The 17691-nt window shown below is 43.9% G+C and overlaps 1 protein-coding gene across 13 annotated transcripts in view; it reads right to left on the bottom strand.

Moving 5' to 3' along the window:
* Positions 1 to 17691, bottom strand: part of LOC105711518 (uncharacterized protein C22orf42-like) — a 248132-nt gene that overhangs the window by 228238 nt on the left and 2203 nt on the right. For 5 of the 13 annotated variants that reach the window (XM_064370517.1, XM_064370516.1, XM_064370515.1 and 2 more), the window contains exons 1-3: positions 3340 to 3423; positions 1554 to 1666; positions 427 to 632 (exon numbers count right to left, since the gene is read on the bottom strand). Coding sequence is in view for 7 of the 13 variants with exons in the window: in XM_064370522.1 (XP_064226592.1) it covers positions 3423 to 3476; positions 3698 to 4062; positions 4716 to 4859; positions 7635 to 7659 (588 nt within the window). In the remaining 6 variants the exon portion in view is untranslated. Of the gene's footprint in view, positions 1 to 426; positions 633 to 1553; positions 1667 to 3339; positions 3477 to 3697; positions 4063 to 4715; positions 4860 to 7634; positions 7763 to 9548; positions 9668 to 12809; positions 13653 to 17691 lie in introns of those variants that run through there. The other 8 variants (XM_064370518.1, XM_064370519.1, XM_064370525.1 and 5 more) reach the window with 5 other exon arrangements.

The following is a 17691-nucleotide window of genomic DNA, read 5'->3' on the forward strand; positions in this document are numbered from 1 at the left end:
TAAAAATACAAAAATATTAGCCGGGTGTGGTGGCACGCACCTGGGTTCCCAGCTACAAGGGAGGCCGAGGCGGAAGAATCGCTTGAACCAAAGCGGGGGAGACTGCAGTGAGCCAGGATTGCGCCACTGAGCTACAGTCTGGTGAGAGCAAGAATCTGTCTAAACTCAATCAATCAATCAATCAATCCATCAAGAAATGCGAGACAGCAGCCTCTAAATCATTATATAGATAGTTAAGGAAATGAATAAATGCAAGCCTGCACACAAATACATAAGTATATAAATAAACGTTGTGAGCCTGGGTCTAAATAAATAAATGGGTAAATGTCAGGCTGCCTCTAAATAATTAGATAGCTAGATAAATACATAAATCCAAGCCTGTCTCAAAATATACAAATAAATAAGTAAATAAATATAAATACAAACGTTAGTCAGGCATGGTGGCATGGCTCTGTAATCCCAGCTACTCAGGAGGCTGAGACAGGAGAATCACTTGAACCTGGGAGGCAGTGGTTGCAGTAAGCCGAGACTGTGCCACCGGATTCCCGCGTCGGCAAAATAGCAAGACTCCATATCAAAAAAACCCCAAACTTATCTGGAACCTCTGTCTCTCTTTCTAATAAGTTGCTTTTCTGAAAAAAAAAAAACAAAAACAAAAACAAAAAGTCACAAAATCAACTGGTCCTATTATACCTTTCATCTGCCTTCATTTTCCTGGTACAAAGAAAACATTGTTAAAGCCCAACAATAAATTAGAAAAATGCTGAATAGTAAAAAATAAATGAAAAGGTGCTAAAATAGAAGGCAAAATGAGGAAAAGAAATGAAAGGAATATAAAATGATCCAGAGAGGTATCATATATATGAACAAAAATCAAGAGGTAGAACAAAATGTATTCGTCATGATGGTTATCGGTGGTCTCGGGGTGATATTAGCCATCCAAATTAATATATTTTCTTCAATGATATTAAATAAATATCAGTGCCCTTTATAGCCCGACTTTTTTTTTTTTTGAGACAGACTGTCTCTCTGTCGCCAGGCTGGAGCGCAGTGGCGCGATCTTGTCTCACTGCAACCTCCGCCTCCTGGATTCAAGTGATTCTCTTGCCTCAGCCTTCCGAGTAGCTGGGACTACCTGTGCACACTATCATTCCTTGCGAATTTTTGTATTTTCGGTAGAGACAGGGTGTAGCCTGACTTTTATAATAGAACAGCCTTTAACAGGACATGGATCTCAAAAGGAAAGGAATATACATTGAGTGCTGACTATATGCAAGGCATTGTTTTAGACACCAAAGCTGTCTTCTCATTTAATCTCTGCAATCACTGTGTGAAACAGGCACTATTAAGATTTTGACACTGAGGCTCAGAGCAATCCATAAAACAAATGACAACATGGGTAGCCCCAGTAATTGTCCCTGTTTTTTATCCCCTGTTCAGTATCATAAGCATCTACACTTCAGGAATAAAAAAAAAGGCATGAAAAGAACACAATAGTAAAACAAATAAAAATTTCAACAAAGAATAAAAGGAAAAAATAGCCATTCTCTTACCTCTCTGGATGGGCATGGAACTTCACCAGACTGCTAGAGAGCTGTCTCTTTGCCTCTAAGTCCTCACTGAGCTGACTCTGTTCATCTACTAGTCCTTCTAGCATCAGCAGCAACTGAGGAAAGAAGAGAGAAGAAGCAATACACAAATGGCACAGTGAGACATGAAGCCACAGTTCATTCTGAGAAACAAGAAAATGCATTAGCATGTACTATGACTTAAAAAGCCCGCTATCTTAGTTTTAAGTTTTTTATAGTATTTTATAGTTTTCCCAAGAAGCAAGAAAATGCATTAGCATGTACTATGACTTAAAAAGCCCGCTATCGGCCAGGCGCGGTGGCTCACGCCTGTAATCCCAGCACTTTGGGAGGCCGAGGCGGGTGGATCACGAGGTCAAGAGATCGAGACCATCCTGGTCAACATGGTGAAACCCTGTCTCTACTAAAAATACAAAAAATTAGCTGGGCACGGTGGTGCGTGCCTGTAATCCCAGCTACTCAGGAGGTTGAGGCAGGAGAACTGCCTGAACCCAGGAGGTGGAGGTTGCAGTGAGCCGAGATCGCGCCATTGCACTGCAGCCTGGGTAACAAGAGCAAAACTCCGTCTCAAAAAAAAAAAAAAAGCCGGCTATCTTAGTACTTAAGCTTTTGATAGTATTTTATAGTTTTCCCAAGAAGCAAGAAAATGCAGTAGCATGTACTATGACTTAAAAAGTCCGCTATCTTAGTACTTAAGCTTTTGATAGTTTTGTATAGTTTTCAAATCAATGTCATATTCACTATTTTTTTAATCTTTAAAACCCTGTAAGGTGGAATTCAAACATGGGAGCAAAAAGAAGAAAAAGGAGAGAGAACCTGGAAGCTCAGGAAAGCAGCTAAGAGAAAGGAGTAAGAGGGAAACGGGACAGGCAAGAGGGAAACATATATAATAGGAGTTATCAGTATTCTTCATTCATTCAGTAAATATTTATTGAGCACCTTCTATGGGAAAGACTCCGTTCCAGGTTCTAAGTGAAAGCCTACTATTTAGTGCAGGAAAAAGACATTCATTAATCACAGACGTGTGCCATTGTGAGTGTAACAGTGCTATAAAGATAATGAGCTATGATAATGTATAACCAACAGAGCTGTTTAAGGCAGAGTTGAAAGCCAGAATGGAGTGGGGCGAGTAGTTAGTGAGAGAGATGCTAATGGAGACCAGGAGTACAGGCAAGTAACTCTGTTGGAAAAGAAAGGTTAAACAGGGCTGTAGCTGTAAAGAAAGTTGGGGCAAAGGCAGGGGTTTCTTTCTCTTTTTTTAAACTGGGAGAGACGTGAACATGGTTAAATGCAGATAGAGGAGAAAGATTCAGTTGAGAGGGAGATGACTTAGGTATGAGTGTGAGGGATAACTATTGGTATGTGTCCAAAAGAACTGCTGCTCTTTACAGAGCCACACGTTAGAAAGAGGCATCTATAGCTGCTACCAATCAAAGTAGGAAACTTTAGAGCAGTTTCCTCATGAAATACCATTTATGAAAAACCAATACCATGGTTTATTTCACAGTAGAAAAACAAGGTTTGTGCCGGGTGTGGTGGTATGCACCTGCAGCTCCAGCTACTCAGGAGGCTGAGGCAGGAAGATGCCTTGAGCCCCAGAGTTTGAGGCTGCAGTGAGCCATGGTCGTACCACTGCACTCGAGCTTGGGTGACACAGTGAGACTCCGTGTGTGTGTGTGTGTGTGTGTAGAGAGAGAGAGAGACATTGAGAAAGAGAGAGAGAGAGAGAGTCTATATTCCAGTGACTTACCTGTTGTCTTTGGTTTCCTCAAATTTCTTGACCCTGGGATTCTACTGAAGCAACTTTTTCCCAAAGAAGTAATACTTTCTGGGTCAGGCGTTCCACAGCTGGTATGTCTTCAGGATAACCAGTTGTATTTGCAGGTCCTAGAAGTCAAAAATAAGTGTAAACATGAAAATAATAATAAAAGTATTATTCAGTTGACAAGCAGAGAACAAATGTTCTTGAGACAGTCTGCCTATACTTTCAAGTGGGATACTGATAAGCACTGGGCAAGGGATTCAATGTGTGCATAGTGTCTGAAGATGCCCTACAGGTAATTTGAGATGTGAACATTTCCAATGGTCTGTAAAAAGTTTGGAAGTACCTTTATGAGGTCTTCTTTAATCTGTATTTTCCTGGTGAGAGGCTCCATATCAGCAGCCTGTACTTGCGGCTCCTCTTTCCGCACCTGCAGCTCCTCTTCCGCACCTGCGGCTCTTCTTCTGCACCTGCGGCTCCTCTTCCCACACCTGCGGCTCCTCTTCCCGCACCTGCGGCTCTTCCTCTTGCACCTGCGGCTCTTCTTCCACACCTGCGGCTCTTCTTCCTGCACCTGCAGCTCTTCTTCTCGCACCTGCGGCTCTTCCTCTTGCACCTGCGGCTCTTCTTCCACACCTGCGGCTCTTCTTCCTGCACCTGCGGCTCTTCTTCTCGCACCTGCAGCTCTTCTTCTTGCACAGCCATCATGGACTGTAGAGCAGAAAGTTCCAAATGTAAATAGAGGAAACAATATCTGCCATGTTTATATTTTAACACGGAGGCAAATGCTTTTGCATATCATATCACTATCAGCCAGTAATGCAAGAGAAAACGAGACAAGAATAGGGCTCTGCAAGGGCTGTTCCAGAGCCCTTGCAACTTGAAGTAGATAATGAAGGGCATTTCATGCAGGTAAGAAGTGTCTCCTCAGTGTTACCAACCCAATTTCTGAAAGAAAAAAGATGGTAAAATACCTAACTCCCAGCCACGTGTGGTGGCTCACGCACGTAATTCCAGCACTTTGGGAGGCTAAGGTGGGTGGATCCCCTGAGGTTCAGAGCTCGAGAACAGCCTGACCAACACGGAAAAACTCTGTCTCTACTAAAAATACAAAATTAGCTGGGCATGGTGGTGCATGCCTGTAAACCCAGCAACTCGAAAGGCTGAAGCACAAGAATCACTTGAACCCTAGAGCTAGAAGTTGCAGTGAGCTGAGACTGCACATAGCACTCCAGCATGGTGGCTCACACCTGTAATCCCAACACTCTGGGAGGCCGAGGCGGGCAGATCAACTGAGGTTGGGAGTTCAAGACCAGCCTAACCAACATGGAGAAACCCCATCTCTACTAAAAATACGAAATTACCTTGGCGTGGTGGTGTGTGTCTGTAATCCCAGCTACTCGGGAGGCTGAGGCAGGAGAATTGCTTGAACCCAGGAGGCAGAGGTTGCAGTGAGCCGAGGTCGCGCCACTGCACTCCAGCCTGGTGCCTGGTGACAGAGTGAGACTCTGGCTCAAAAAAACAAACAAATAAATAAATAAATAAATAAACAAACAAACTTAACTCAGCATAACATTATCTTCAAATTCATCATCTGCATTTCTAATAGGAGATTTTCTTTTAGCTCTTTCGCTTGTGCTCACCAGACAAGGTTTGATAGCAACTATCTGTCACCAGCACAGATGAACCAATTCAAGGAGAGCAATAAACAGGACTATTAAGTTCCGCCAAAGAAAGTCCTTAGAATAAAATATCTCCTCTGGTTGCCACAAGAGTAAGACAATGGTCCGTTATATAAAATTCCAATCTAATAAATGATTAAACTTAATGTTGTCTGTTTTCCAAATGTTTTATTTTGTTCAGGCTCTGTCGTGGTGATCAGGAATTGGAAAATGACTGCAAAGAGGCTCTGCGGAACCTGGGGAGGTAAGAAACGTATTCTAAGAGGGGACTGAGGTGATGGCTGCAAAATTCTTTTTTTTTTTTAATATGTATATATTTTTTAAAGATGAGGTTTCACCATGTTGGTCAGGCTGTTCTTGAACTCCTGACCTCAGGTGATCCACCTACCTTGGCCTCCAAAGTGCTTGGATTACAGGCGTGAGCCACCACACCCGGCCGATGGCTGCAAAATTCATAATCTACTTAAATTATTCAATTCTACATTTGCGATTAGTGACTTTCATTACAAGTAATTTGTTAAATGAAATTTCTGGTTTCTACTCCAACTTGTAAGGAGCCAGGAGGTCACCACTTGTCCTCACAACAAGAAAAAAGCTGAACAAACTGAACATTATCAAACCTTATTAGAGGGCCTAGAGGAGAGATCACAGGGCAAACTGCCATGCTGAAAACAAGAAAGACAGGCAAATACAGGGAACAGAAGCCGCTGAAGCCAGCAACTGGGAGGAGCACTTAAATGGTACTGATAGATTACTAGAAGCTGAGGGTGTCCTGGCTTGAGCATTAAAAACTCCTTGGGGACCAAATTTAGTGGGGATCTCACACTTTTCTAAGTTTTACCACCAGGAGCCCAACCAGGTTCTCATAGTAAAGATCAGAAAAATCCCCACAGAACTGATGACGCTGCCGACTTCAGTACTAATTATAAAGCTACAGTAACCAAACAGTGTCGAAATTGGTGAAGAAACAAAAAAAAAAAACCAGACAAATAGGTCACTAGAAAAGAATACAGAGCTCAGAAATACACCTACATAAATACTCAACTGATCTTTGAGAAAGGCAATTTAACAGGGAAAGGATACTCTTTTCAACAAATGGTGCTAGAATGACTAGACATCCATATGTGGAAAATGAATAAATCGAGGCACAGATTTTACACCTTTCACAAAATGGATCTTACACCTGAATGTGAGGTGCAAAACTGTAAGACTCCTGGATGACCACATAGGGGAAAATCTGGGTGACTTTGGGATTGGTGATGACTTCTCAGATACAATGCCAAAAGCACAATCCAGGAAAGAAAAAATTGATAAGTTGAACTTCATTAAAATTAAAAACTTCTGCTCTGTGAAAGACATTGTTAAGAAAATGAATAAACAAGTGATAAACTGGGGAAAAAAATATTGGCAAAATACAGATCTGATGAAAGACTGGTGTCCAAAAATACAAACGACTCTTAAAAGTCAATCATAAAAAAGCAAACAACCCAATTTAGCAATGGGCAAAAGATCTGGATACTTCACCAGAAAAGATATATGGATGGCAAATAAGCATTATGAAAAAGATGCTCAAAACCACGTGTCACTAGGAAACTGCATATTAAACCAATGAGATGCCACTACACTATAATATACACCTAATAGGAAGGCTCAAATCCAAACAAGTGACAATACCACAGGCTGTCAAAGATGCAGAGCCATGGGAACTCTCATTCACTGCTATGGAAATGCAAAATGCTAGTCACTTTGGAAAACAGTTTGGCAGGTATTTTTTATTTTTTAACAAAGCTAAAACACAGCCGTGCCACAAAATCCTGCAAATAGCAGTTTTAGATATTTACCAAAGTAATTTGGAAACATGTTCACTCAAAAACTTGCATCCAAGTATTTACAGCAATAAAACTCATACTTGTATGTCAAAAACTGAAAGTAACCAAAATGTCCTTCACTTAGTGAATGGCTAAACAAACTATGGTATATCTGTACAAGAGAATATGATTCACTGATAAATGAAATGAGCTATCAGGCCATGAGAAGACATGGAGGAACTTTAAATACATACTGCTAAGAAGAAACTAGTCTAAAGACTCTACACACTGTATGATTCCAACACTAGGACATTCCAGGAAAGTCAAAATGGTAGAGACAGTGAAATGATCAGTGACTGCCAAGCATGGAGGAGGGATGAATTGGTTGAACACAAGTAGGTTTTCAGCAGTGAAAATCTTCTGTGTGATACTGTACTGGGGATTCATGACATGGTAATTGTCAAGCCCCACAGAACTGTAAAAGTCAAAGAATGAACCCTAATGTAAACTCTGGAGTTTAGTTAATAATAACGTATCAATATTGATTAATCAATTGTAAACATGTATCACACTAACAGAAGATACTAATGATAGAGGAAATTGTGTGCTAGGGGACAAGAGAGAATAGGGGAATTCCCTGTACTATCAGCTCAATTTATCTGTAAATCTAGAATTATTCTAAAAAATAATGTATATTAAATGTTATTGAAGTTAGGATGCAACAGACCCAAATCAAAATGTTGGTGGCATCCTGTTATTGTGTGGTTAATACTGGGCGCTGAGGTGTACCAACCTGGAGTCAGATCAGTCGGAGACATCAACGTCTGTGCCTTCAACCTCTGGCTCGGTGGGTGTCCCCGGAATCCAGAGAGCAGATCAGTTAGCTTGAGACAGACTCAGTGCTCCATATAGTGCAGGCTTCTGGTAAGGACAGGGAGAAATCATCTCAGGGCAGTGATATGGCCAATATATATGTTATTTTGGACGTGGGTGAATCCTGAAGTCTAAAAAGTATTTAACTTAGAAAACAGATACTCTCTGCTCATTATTTTAAGAACAAATTTAAAATCGTTGTTAAACTTACATCGTTATTTCCCTAGCTGGCCAGGACCTCATCAGTAGCTACTGATGTCACTAGTGTCCTCTGATCACCTTGGCAGTGTTAACTGTTTTGACCCAAGAGGAAACTGAGGTGTTGCTTGTACCTAAGATGCTGACACCTGGCAGAAGTCCAGGGTCACTGGCCCAGAGCAAGTCAGCCAGCTGTCGATAACAACCAGAAGGGGGACCAGGCCATCCACTGAGGTCATCTCAATGCAGCATGAGCCACTTGCTCTAATGAAGCCACCATCACTACACTTCTCTTAACTCACTATTCACTAGACTGAGAGTTCTGTGAAAGCTGAGATCGTATTCTACTCATCTCTCTGTTGACGATTCCCAGCTTAGGGTCTGGCACTAAGGAAGGTCTCAGCAGTGTTCACTCAAGATAGGATAAAACTGACTACAGACATCCAATCCAATCACCGACACTCCTCTCCAAAATGTGCTACCAGGGATACTATAATTTCTCCCAAGATGCAGCAAGCCCCCTTCCTACACCTGTAGGGCCCTGTTCTACACCAATCATGCGCCAGGATCTTCTTCTGTGGGACACTGGAGGAAAAACGGGACTACTCTGAAGAATTCCTCTTATGGTTCCCCCTGTCATTAAGAGCAATGCCGACCAGGCGAGGTGGCTCATGCCTGCAATCCCAGCATTTTGGGAGGCCGAGGCGGGTGGATCACGAGGTTAAGAGATCAAGACTATCCTGGTCAACATGGTGAAACCCTGTCTCTACTAAAAATTAAAAAAAAATTAGCTGGGCATGGTGGCGCGTGCCTGTAATCCCAGCTACTCAGGAGGCTGAGGCAGAAGAACTGCCTGAACCCAGGAGGTGGAGGTTGTGGTGAGCCTAGATCACGCCATTGCACTCTAGCCTGGGTAACAAGAGCGAAACTCCGTCTAAAAAAAAAAAAAAAAAAAAAAAGAGCAATGTCTTCACCTACACTCCCATCCTCGGGGCTGCCATGACACCCCACTTCCAGAGAACTACAGTATTTTCTTGAAATCATGTATTTGTGTTCTTTCTCTCATAGGCTTGAGTTCCTTGGGGAAACATTACTATTTGAACCCCAAGTGCTTAACACAGTATACAGAAAATTAAACACCCAGTAAATACGCATATCACATAGGACCTTCCTGATCTGAAAGTGAAGAGGAATAGTGTAAGTAGCACTGCCTCATATACTGGCAAGAATCACTTACTCTGGCACCTGACCTAGGTCAGAACTGTTTAATATAAGAACGGACATCTCTAACCCTTCTCCAAGCACGGTTATTCCCTCTAACCCACACTGACCGGAAGAGCATCCACTGCTATGACAGCCCCGAGGTCGAGGCTCCGGGGTCTGGGGCGGGGACTCACGGTCGCATCCTCCCTGTCTTGGAGTTGGTGCTGCCCCTCACTATAAACCAGCTCTGATCCACCCTTTGTCTCCCCCTGGCCAGGGTCAGGAGACTCCTGTGGACTAAGTTTCTCTCTCGGTCCCCACTGCCCAGCTTGCGCTGCTCCTCGAGTGCTCAAATGATCATAGGCCCATTGCCCATTTCCCCTGAGGCTTCTGGCCCAGTTTGTCCTTATTCTCCCCTTCTTTGGTTTTTCACCTGTTCTAGCATTGACTTGTCCTTTGCAGGTTATTCTCTTTTCCAAAACCTGCCAACTTTCTTTCTTCCATCTGTTCCCTTGCTTCTGGACTTCCAGGGCGTGGGACTCAGCTCAGGCTCTGCAGGAGAAACACAGGGGCCAGAGTCAGGAGTCAGACCCAGAGAGGTGATAGGCAGGTTACAGGTCCAGGGAGTGTTAAAAACCATCATAGCCCCTCAAGGACTCAGAGAAAACTGAGCAGGAAGGGACCTCAGAGAGGTAAAATAAGCCTCTACTTTACTGATGAGAAAACTGAAGTCCAGAAAGACTAAGACTCTCCCAGGCTCCCTCAACACTTGGTAGCAGCAGATACACCACGCAAGCCTTGGCCTCAGCCTCCCTGTGCAGAGCAGGTAACTCACCCTCCAGAAACTCACTGTTGCCTATCAGAAAACTTTGGATTAAATACAGCAATTTCACATTGCAAACAGAGTCAAAGGGCCTTTCCTTGGACAATTCTTTATCATGGTTCTATAGTCCTATTATTTATTCTCAGTCCATTCTCATTCGCTGGTTAGTAGATTGGGGCAGGGAGCACATGAGAATTAAATAGTGCTTAACACAACCCTGCTTTCCCAGTCTGGGCATTCAGCTCCTCCATTCTTCCTCAGGGAGTTTCCTCTACTGTAACTGCTGGAGAGTCCAGGCCCTCACGTGGGTCATTTCTCCATGAAGATCCCTGTCATTTCTTCCTCTCCTGGAGACAGAGAGGGCAGAGAATGGCTCTGGGACTCCATAGTCTTAGGTTTTCTCCTAAGCCAGCCAGGTCAGCTGAAAGCAATCATGACTGAGAGGGGTCAGGTCAGTGAAGACAGTCCCAGAGGAGCACAGGCGCAAAAGGAGAGCCTCTCATGGAGACGGTCAGGACCGTGACATGGGCAATATCTGACCAATTCTGCTGAGGATGACGGATCAAGGATTAAGCGGAGGATGCTGCCATCAGGAGGAAGGAGAAGAACCAAAGGAGTGGGGAAAAAAATAAGATAGATAATAATGGTTTCAAGAAATGCAGAGCAAAGATCCCAGAGGCAAAGTCCCACAGGATGGAGGGTCAGTCCCAAGCTGTGGATTCTACTTAAGAACCTCCTGCTGGATTTTGTCCAGCTCCATTTCCAAACTATTTTGGGTCAGTGCCTTCCTTCTCCCTTCCATGTTCCTTCTTTCTGAACTAGAATCACTGTAATTGTCATTCTGTGTCTGTCCCGCCATTCCACATTAGGAGCAGATAAGCAGTTTGTTCAGTTTCACAGGTCGACAGAGCTAAGGAAATTATGTCCAGGATCTGTACTTAATGGACACCCTCAGAAGTCTCATCCACACCTGGTGTGGATGATTCAGATGAGATTTTAAACTTTGGATCTGATGTGGTCTATGTGACATTTTTCATGTTGAACTAATGCTTTAATGACATGAAACTTGGAAACTTTAGAGGAGAGGGTGAATGTATTTTGCAGATGGGGGAATGTGAGTGTCAACTGGTAGACAGGATTTCTGAAATGGTCCCTAAACATGCCATACCCTTGTCTCTGAATCCTGTTAAGGTGAAGAGACACCATTCCTGTGATTACGTTGGTATATGACAGTTACATGACTTGAAGATGGTGAGGTTACCTGCATGAACTGGATCGAATCACATCACTCCGTAGGTGACAGAGCTTTCTGTGGCTGGTGGGAGAAGATGCAGTGAGAGAAGGGTGGAGCCTGAGGACGACTCCATGAGTTGTGATTGGTTGAAAGATGGAAAAGACAGGTAAGGAGGAAAGCAGGTGGCCTCTGAAGTCAGAGTAAAAGGGCCCTCAGTCCTCCATGAGCAAGAATAGAAACTCTTTCCATACATGTAGTGAACTCAGAAAAATAGCCTGAGCTCTAGAGAAAAAGCATTCCCAGGCCATTCCTGGATTTTAGCCTCACATGACCCTGATCAGAAAACTGAGGAAGGAAGGAAAAGAAGGAAAGAAGGGAGGAATGGGGGAACAGACAAACTTACATGAAGATGAGAAGACCCAGGGGAACTTACACCACCGATATTTTCCATTAACAGGAACATGCTAACTACTTAAGAGAGAGAGACGCACTACTGTAAAACCATATACTGTGTCCACAGCGTACAATCCTTCCTGCTTCTCTGGGACACTTTCTGTCTCTGGCCTGCTGTTGCTAGAGACACTGAGTCTTCCCTTTGGACAAGTCCTGGCACCCACAGGAATGAGATGGGACAGTGGACCCCAGAACACCAGGCCACGGCCTTCCCTGCTGCTCCCTGTCCACTCCAGAAGCTGCCCAGCTGCAGGTGGGGGTCTCAGCCCCTGGGTCTGACATCATCCCTTTGCCTTGCTCACTGGGCTTCTCTCCTTGCACTGGTTCCCACTCCCCTAGGACCTGGCAGGTGACCATATGAGAAGGACACAAACAGGACACACCGCTTTCTTTCTCCCCCTCTTGATGCCTGTAGTGATGGGTTCCATGGGGTAGTGACCTGATATTTAGTCATTATGGTGCCCCTAGCCCAGAGCACGGCCTGGCACCTAATAGCCACCCTGTGAATGCTCAGTGAAAGAAGGCATCCACCACAAGGTCCTGAGGAACCAAGAATTCCACAGTGGCCCATCAGTTTTAAGTCCTACACGATTCTAGAATGGGAGATTGAAAGGTCTTCAAAAGTGGCCACTCTCTGAAACCATTATACTGGCAGCTGAGCCATGTTTCCCCACCCTGGACACACCTAGAGGGCACCACCTCCAGACACCCTCAGGAGGACAGTAAAGGACAACGTGCCAGTGAGAGCCTGGGTCAGCAGGAACCTCCGCCTGGGTCTGAACATGATTAGCCTTCATATGGGCTATGACATAAAAGAGAGAAATCAAGGTTAACATTAAGATTTGGGGCTTGGGTAATGTGAAGGATGAAACTGCCATTTGTTGAGACTCGGAGACTGAGAAAGGAGCAGACTGAAAGGTGGCGGGAACTAGGGTTGGTTGGGTTTCTGTCGTACGCAATCAACGGTCCTGACCAGCCTGGGCAACATAGTAAGACCCTGTCTCTGAAAATAAAAAACTAGCCAAGCATGGTGGTGCACACGTGCAGTCTCAGCTACTTGGGAGACTGAGGCAGGAGGATTCCTTGAGGCTTGAGTTAGAGGTTACAGTGAGCTATGATGGCACCACTGCACTCCAACCTGCAGGAGGGGGGAAAAAAAAGGTCCTGATTAAATACTTGCGTACCCAGAGAAGTTTTCACAAAGTACTCTTTGAGGCAGATCTTAGTGAACAGGAATTCCATTCTTTCTGTTAGGAAATTAAGAGAGTGTGGGAGTGGTTAGTTAATGCTGATTGAACTATCTTTGGAATCTCATCTACTGGTCTATCTGGTCTACTTATATATGTATATTCTATCTGCCATCTCACTGAGCTTTGCTAGTTTCTGCTGCAGTAACAAAAGCCCCCAAATCTTAGCAGCTACACATAACAAAGGCTGATTTTCATTGATATTTCCTTGTATGGCAGGTTAACTGTGACTCTACTCTAGACAAGCTCTTTTATTTGTTACATGGTGAACGCTGTGATACTTGGAGAATTTTTGAATGTGGTTCATTCATTCATTTAACAACTATTTCTTCAATATCTGTTTCATACCAGGCAAGGTCAAGTACTGAGAACACAGTAGTAAATAAGAGACCAAGAGGCTTTGCTGTGGGTTCCTGTTTACCTTTTTATCTCCCCCTTTCGCCTGATAAATACCATTCCCCCTCAACTGTCAACGTCTGTGTGCCTACCTTTTCCTGGTTGTGTGACAAGAACCCAGTTTTATCTACAACATTTTTGGCGTCCGGACGTGGGGCTTGAAGAAGGCCATGTGAAGAAGGATGTGTTTGCTTCCCCTTCCACCATGATTGAAAAGGTCAAATATGGCTGAAAATTCCTTACAGTGAGTCGATCCAAGATGGCTGATTAGGAGGAACTCGGGATTGCAGCTCCGAGAGAAGGCACAGAGGCTGAGTGGACACCGCATTTCCAGACGGATTTTTACTGCCCACAGACCAGGAGATTCACAGGAGGAGGAGCCCCACGGGTGGCCAGCGCTGCTGGTCTGACCAGCGCGGCCGCTCGGCCTACACCCTGGGGCGGGGGGCAGCAGCTCCTTGAGCAGAGTGAGAGAGACTGAGTCCCCTCTGAGCCAGCAAGGGGAGCTGAAGCAGGAAGTCAAGCCAGGAAATTCCCGGGCAAGGGCGCACCACGAATCTCAGAGCCGCTGCTTCAGCTGACGCAGCGGCTCACAGGGCAGCAGATTTTTACTGCCCACGGACCAGGAGACTCACAGACGGAGGAGCTCCACGGGTTGCCAGTGCCTCTGGTTGGACCGGCGCGGCCGCTTGGCCAACACCTGGGGCAGGGGGCAGTGCTCCTTGTGCAGAATGAACAAGACTGGGTCCCCTCTGGGCCAGCAAGGGGAGCTGAGGCAGGGAATCAAGCCAAGAGATTCCCGGGCAAAGAGGGCACCACGGGAAGCACGGCTGAACCTGGGACGGTCCAGCTCTGTGGGGGAGGGGCGGCCTCCATCAGCAAACACCCTTCAGTTCCCAGGGCAATCTGCCATAACCAAGGTAACCCGCCACTACAGAGACCCAACATAGCGGAAGCAGTTCTAACTACACCCATATAAACAGGACTGCAGGGAAGTTCACACGGAAGCTGGGCGGAGCCCACAGCAGCTCAGCGAAGCCTCTGCAGGCCGAGTGTGACTAGGCTGCCACCTTGTGGGCAGGGAAAACGGTAGCAAGACAGCGGGAAATCATAAAGCCCTAACTCCCTGGGACAGAACACCTGGGGGGAAGAAAAGGGGGTTTATGAGTTCAGCTGCTGCAGACTTAAAATTACCAAAATCAGAAAGACAGCAACTACAAAGTCGATAGGTGGATAAATCCACAAAGATGGGAAGAAACCAGCGCAAAAAGGACGAAAACACCCAAAACCAGAACACCTCTCCTCCTACAAGGGAGCGCAACTCCTCACCAGCAAGGGAACAAGACTGGATGGAGAATGAGTGTGATGAAATGACAGAATCAGCTTTCAGAAAATGGATAATAAGAAACTTCCGTGAGCTAAAAGAACATGTTCTAACCCAATGCAAAGAAACCAAGAACCTTGAAAAAAGACTTGACGAAATGCTAACGAGAATGGACAACTTAGAGAGGAATATGAGTGAATTGATGGAGCTGAAAAACACAACACGAGAACTTCGCAAAGCATGTACAAGTTTCAACAGCCGAATTGACCAAGCAGAAGAAAGGATATCAAAGGTCGAAGATCAACTCAATGAAATAAAACGAGAAGGCAAGATTAGAGAAAACAGGGTAAAAAGGAATGAACAGAGTCAACAAGAATTATGGGACTATGTGAAAAGACCTAATCTACATTTGACAGGTGTACCTGAATGTGACGAAGAGAATGCATCAAAGCTGGAAAATACTCTTCAGGATATTATCCAGGAAAACTTCCCCAACCTAGCAAGGCAGGCCAATATTCAAGCCCAGGAAATACAGAGAACACCACAAAGATATTCCTCTAGAAGAGCAACCCCAAGGCACATAATCGTCAGATTCACCAGGGTCGAAATGAAGGAGAAAATACTAAGGGCAGCCAGAGAGAAAGGTCGGGTTACCCATAAAGGGAAGCCCATCAGACTCACAGCAGATCTCTCAGCAGAAACCCTACAGGCCTGAAGAGAGTGGGGGCCGATATTCAACATCCTTAAAGAAAAGAACTTTCAACCCAGAATTTCCTATCCAGCCAAACTAAGCTTCATAAGTGAAGGAAAAATATAATCCTTTGAGAACAAGCAAGTACTCAGAGATTTCATCACCACCAGACCAGCTTTACAAGAGCTCCTGAAGGAGGCACTACACATAGAAAAGAACCACCAGTACCAGCCACTCCAAAAACACACGAAATGGTAAAGAGCATCAACACAATGAAGAATCTGCATCAACCAATGGGCAAAACAGCCAGCTAGCATCAAAATGACAGGATCAAATTCACACTTAACAATATTAACCCTAAATGTAAACGGACTAAATGCCCCAATCAAAAGACACAGACTGGCAAATTGGATAAAAAGCCAAAACCCATCAGTGTGCTGTATCCAGGAAACCCACCTCACATGCAAGGATACACAAAGGCTCAAAATAAAGGGATGGAGGAAGATTTACCAAGCAAATGGAGAGCTAAAAAAAGCAGGAGTTGCAATTCTCATCTCTGATAAAACAGACTTTAAAGCAACAAAGACCAAAAGAGACAAAGAAGGACATTACATAATGGTAAAAGGATCAATGCAACAAGAAGAGCTAACGATCCTAAATATATATGCACCTAATACAGGAGCACCCAGATACATAAGGCAAGTTCTTAAAGACTTACAAAGAGACCTAGACTCCCACACAATAATAGTGGGAGACTTCAACACACCATTGTCAATATTAGACAGATCAACGACATAGAAAATTAACAAGGATATCCAGGACTTGAACTCAGACCTGGAACAAGCAAACCTAATAGACATTTACAGAACTCTCCACCCCAAATCCACAGAATATACATTCTTCTCAGCACCACATCACACCTACTCTAAAATTGACCACATAATTGGAAGTAAATCACTCCTCAGCAAATGCAAAAGAATGGAAACCATAACAAACAGTCTCTCAGACCACAGTGCAATCAAGTTAGAACTCAGAATTCAGAAGCCAACCCAGAACCACACAGCCTCATGGAAAATGAACAACTTTCTCCTGAATGTTCACTGGATAAACAATGAAATGAAGGCAGAAATAAAGATGTTCTTTGAAACCAACGAGAACAAAGACACCACATACCAGAATCTCTGGGACACATTTAAAGCAGTCTCTAGAGGAAAATATATAGCAATAAGTGCACACATGAGAAGAAAGGAGAGATCTAAAATCGACACCCTATCATCAAAATTGAAAGAGCTAGAGGAGCAAGATCAATAAAACTCAAAACCTAGCAGAAGACAAGAAATAACTAAGATCAAAGCAGAATTGAAGGAGATAGAGCACGGAAAACCCTACAAAAAAATCAATAAATCCAGGAGCTGGTTTTTTGAAAAGATCAACAAAATAGACCACTATCCAGACTAATAAAAAAGAAAAGAGAGAATAAGCAAATAGATGCAATAAAAAATGATAAAGGGGATATCACCACAGATTCCACAGAAATTCAAACCATCATCAGAGATTATTACAAACAACTCTATGCACATAAACTAGAAAACCTGAAAGAAATGGATAAATCCCTGGACAGTTGCCTCCTCCCAAGCCTAAACCAGGAAGAAGTCGAAACCCTGAATAGACCAATAACAAGGTCTGAAGTCGAGGCAGCAATTAAGAGCCTACCACACAAAAAAAGCCCAGGTCCAGATGGGTTCACAGCCGAATTCTACCAGACATACAAAGAGGAACTGGTACCATTCCTACTGAAACTATTCCAAATAATCCAAAAAGAGGGAATCCTTCCCAAATCATTTTATGAGACCAACATCATCCTAATACCAAAACCCGGCAAAGACTCAACAAGAAAAGAAAATTACAGGCCAATATCCATGATGAACATAGATGCAAAAATCTTCAATAAAATACTGGCAAGCCAATTGCAACAGCACATCAAAAAGCTTATCCACCATGATCAAGTAGGATTCATCCCGGGGATGCAAGGCTGGTTCAATATACGCAAGTCTGTAAATGTAATTCACCACATAAACAGAACCAAAGACAAAAACCACATGATTATCTCAATTGATGCAGAGAAGGCCTTCGACAAAATTCAGCAGCCCTTTATGCTAAAAACTCTCAATAAACTAGGTATGACGGAACGTATCTCAAAATAATAAAAGCTATTTACGACAAACCGACAGCCAATATCATACTGAATGGGCAAAAACTGGAAGCATTCCCTTTGAAATCGGGCACTAGACAAGGATGCCCTCTCTCACCACTCCTATTCAATATAGTACTGGAAGTTCTAGCCAGAGCAATCAGGCAAGAAAAAGAAATAAAGGGTATTCAATTAGGAAAGGAGGAAGTCAAATTGT

This window comes from Aotus nancymaae, unplaced genomic scaffold (genome assembly GCF_030222135.1).
Source record: "Aotus nancymaae isolate 86718 unplaced genomic scaffold, 86718_ANA_hifiasm-v0.15.2.pri h1tg000108l, whole genome shotgun sequence".
Lineage (NCBI taxonomy): Eukaryota > Metazoa > Chordata > Mammalia > Primates > Aotidae > Aotus > Aotus nancymaae.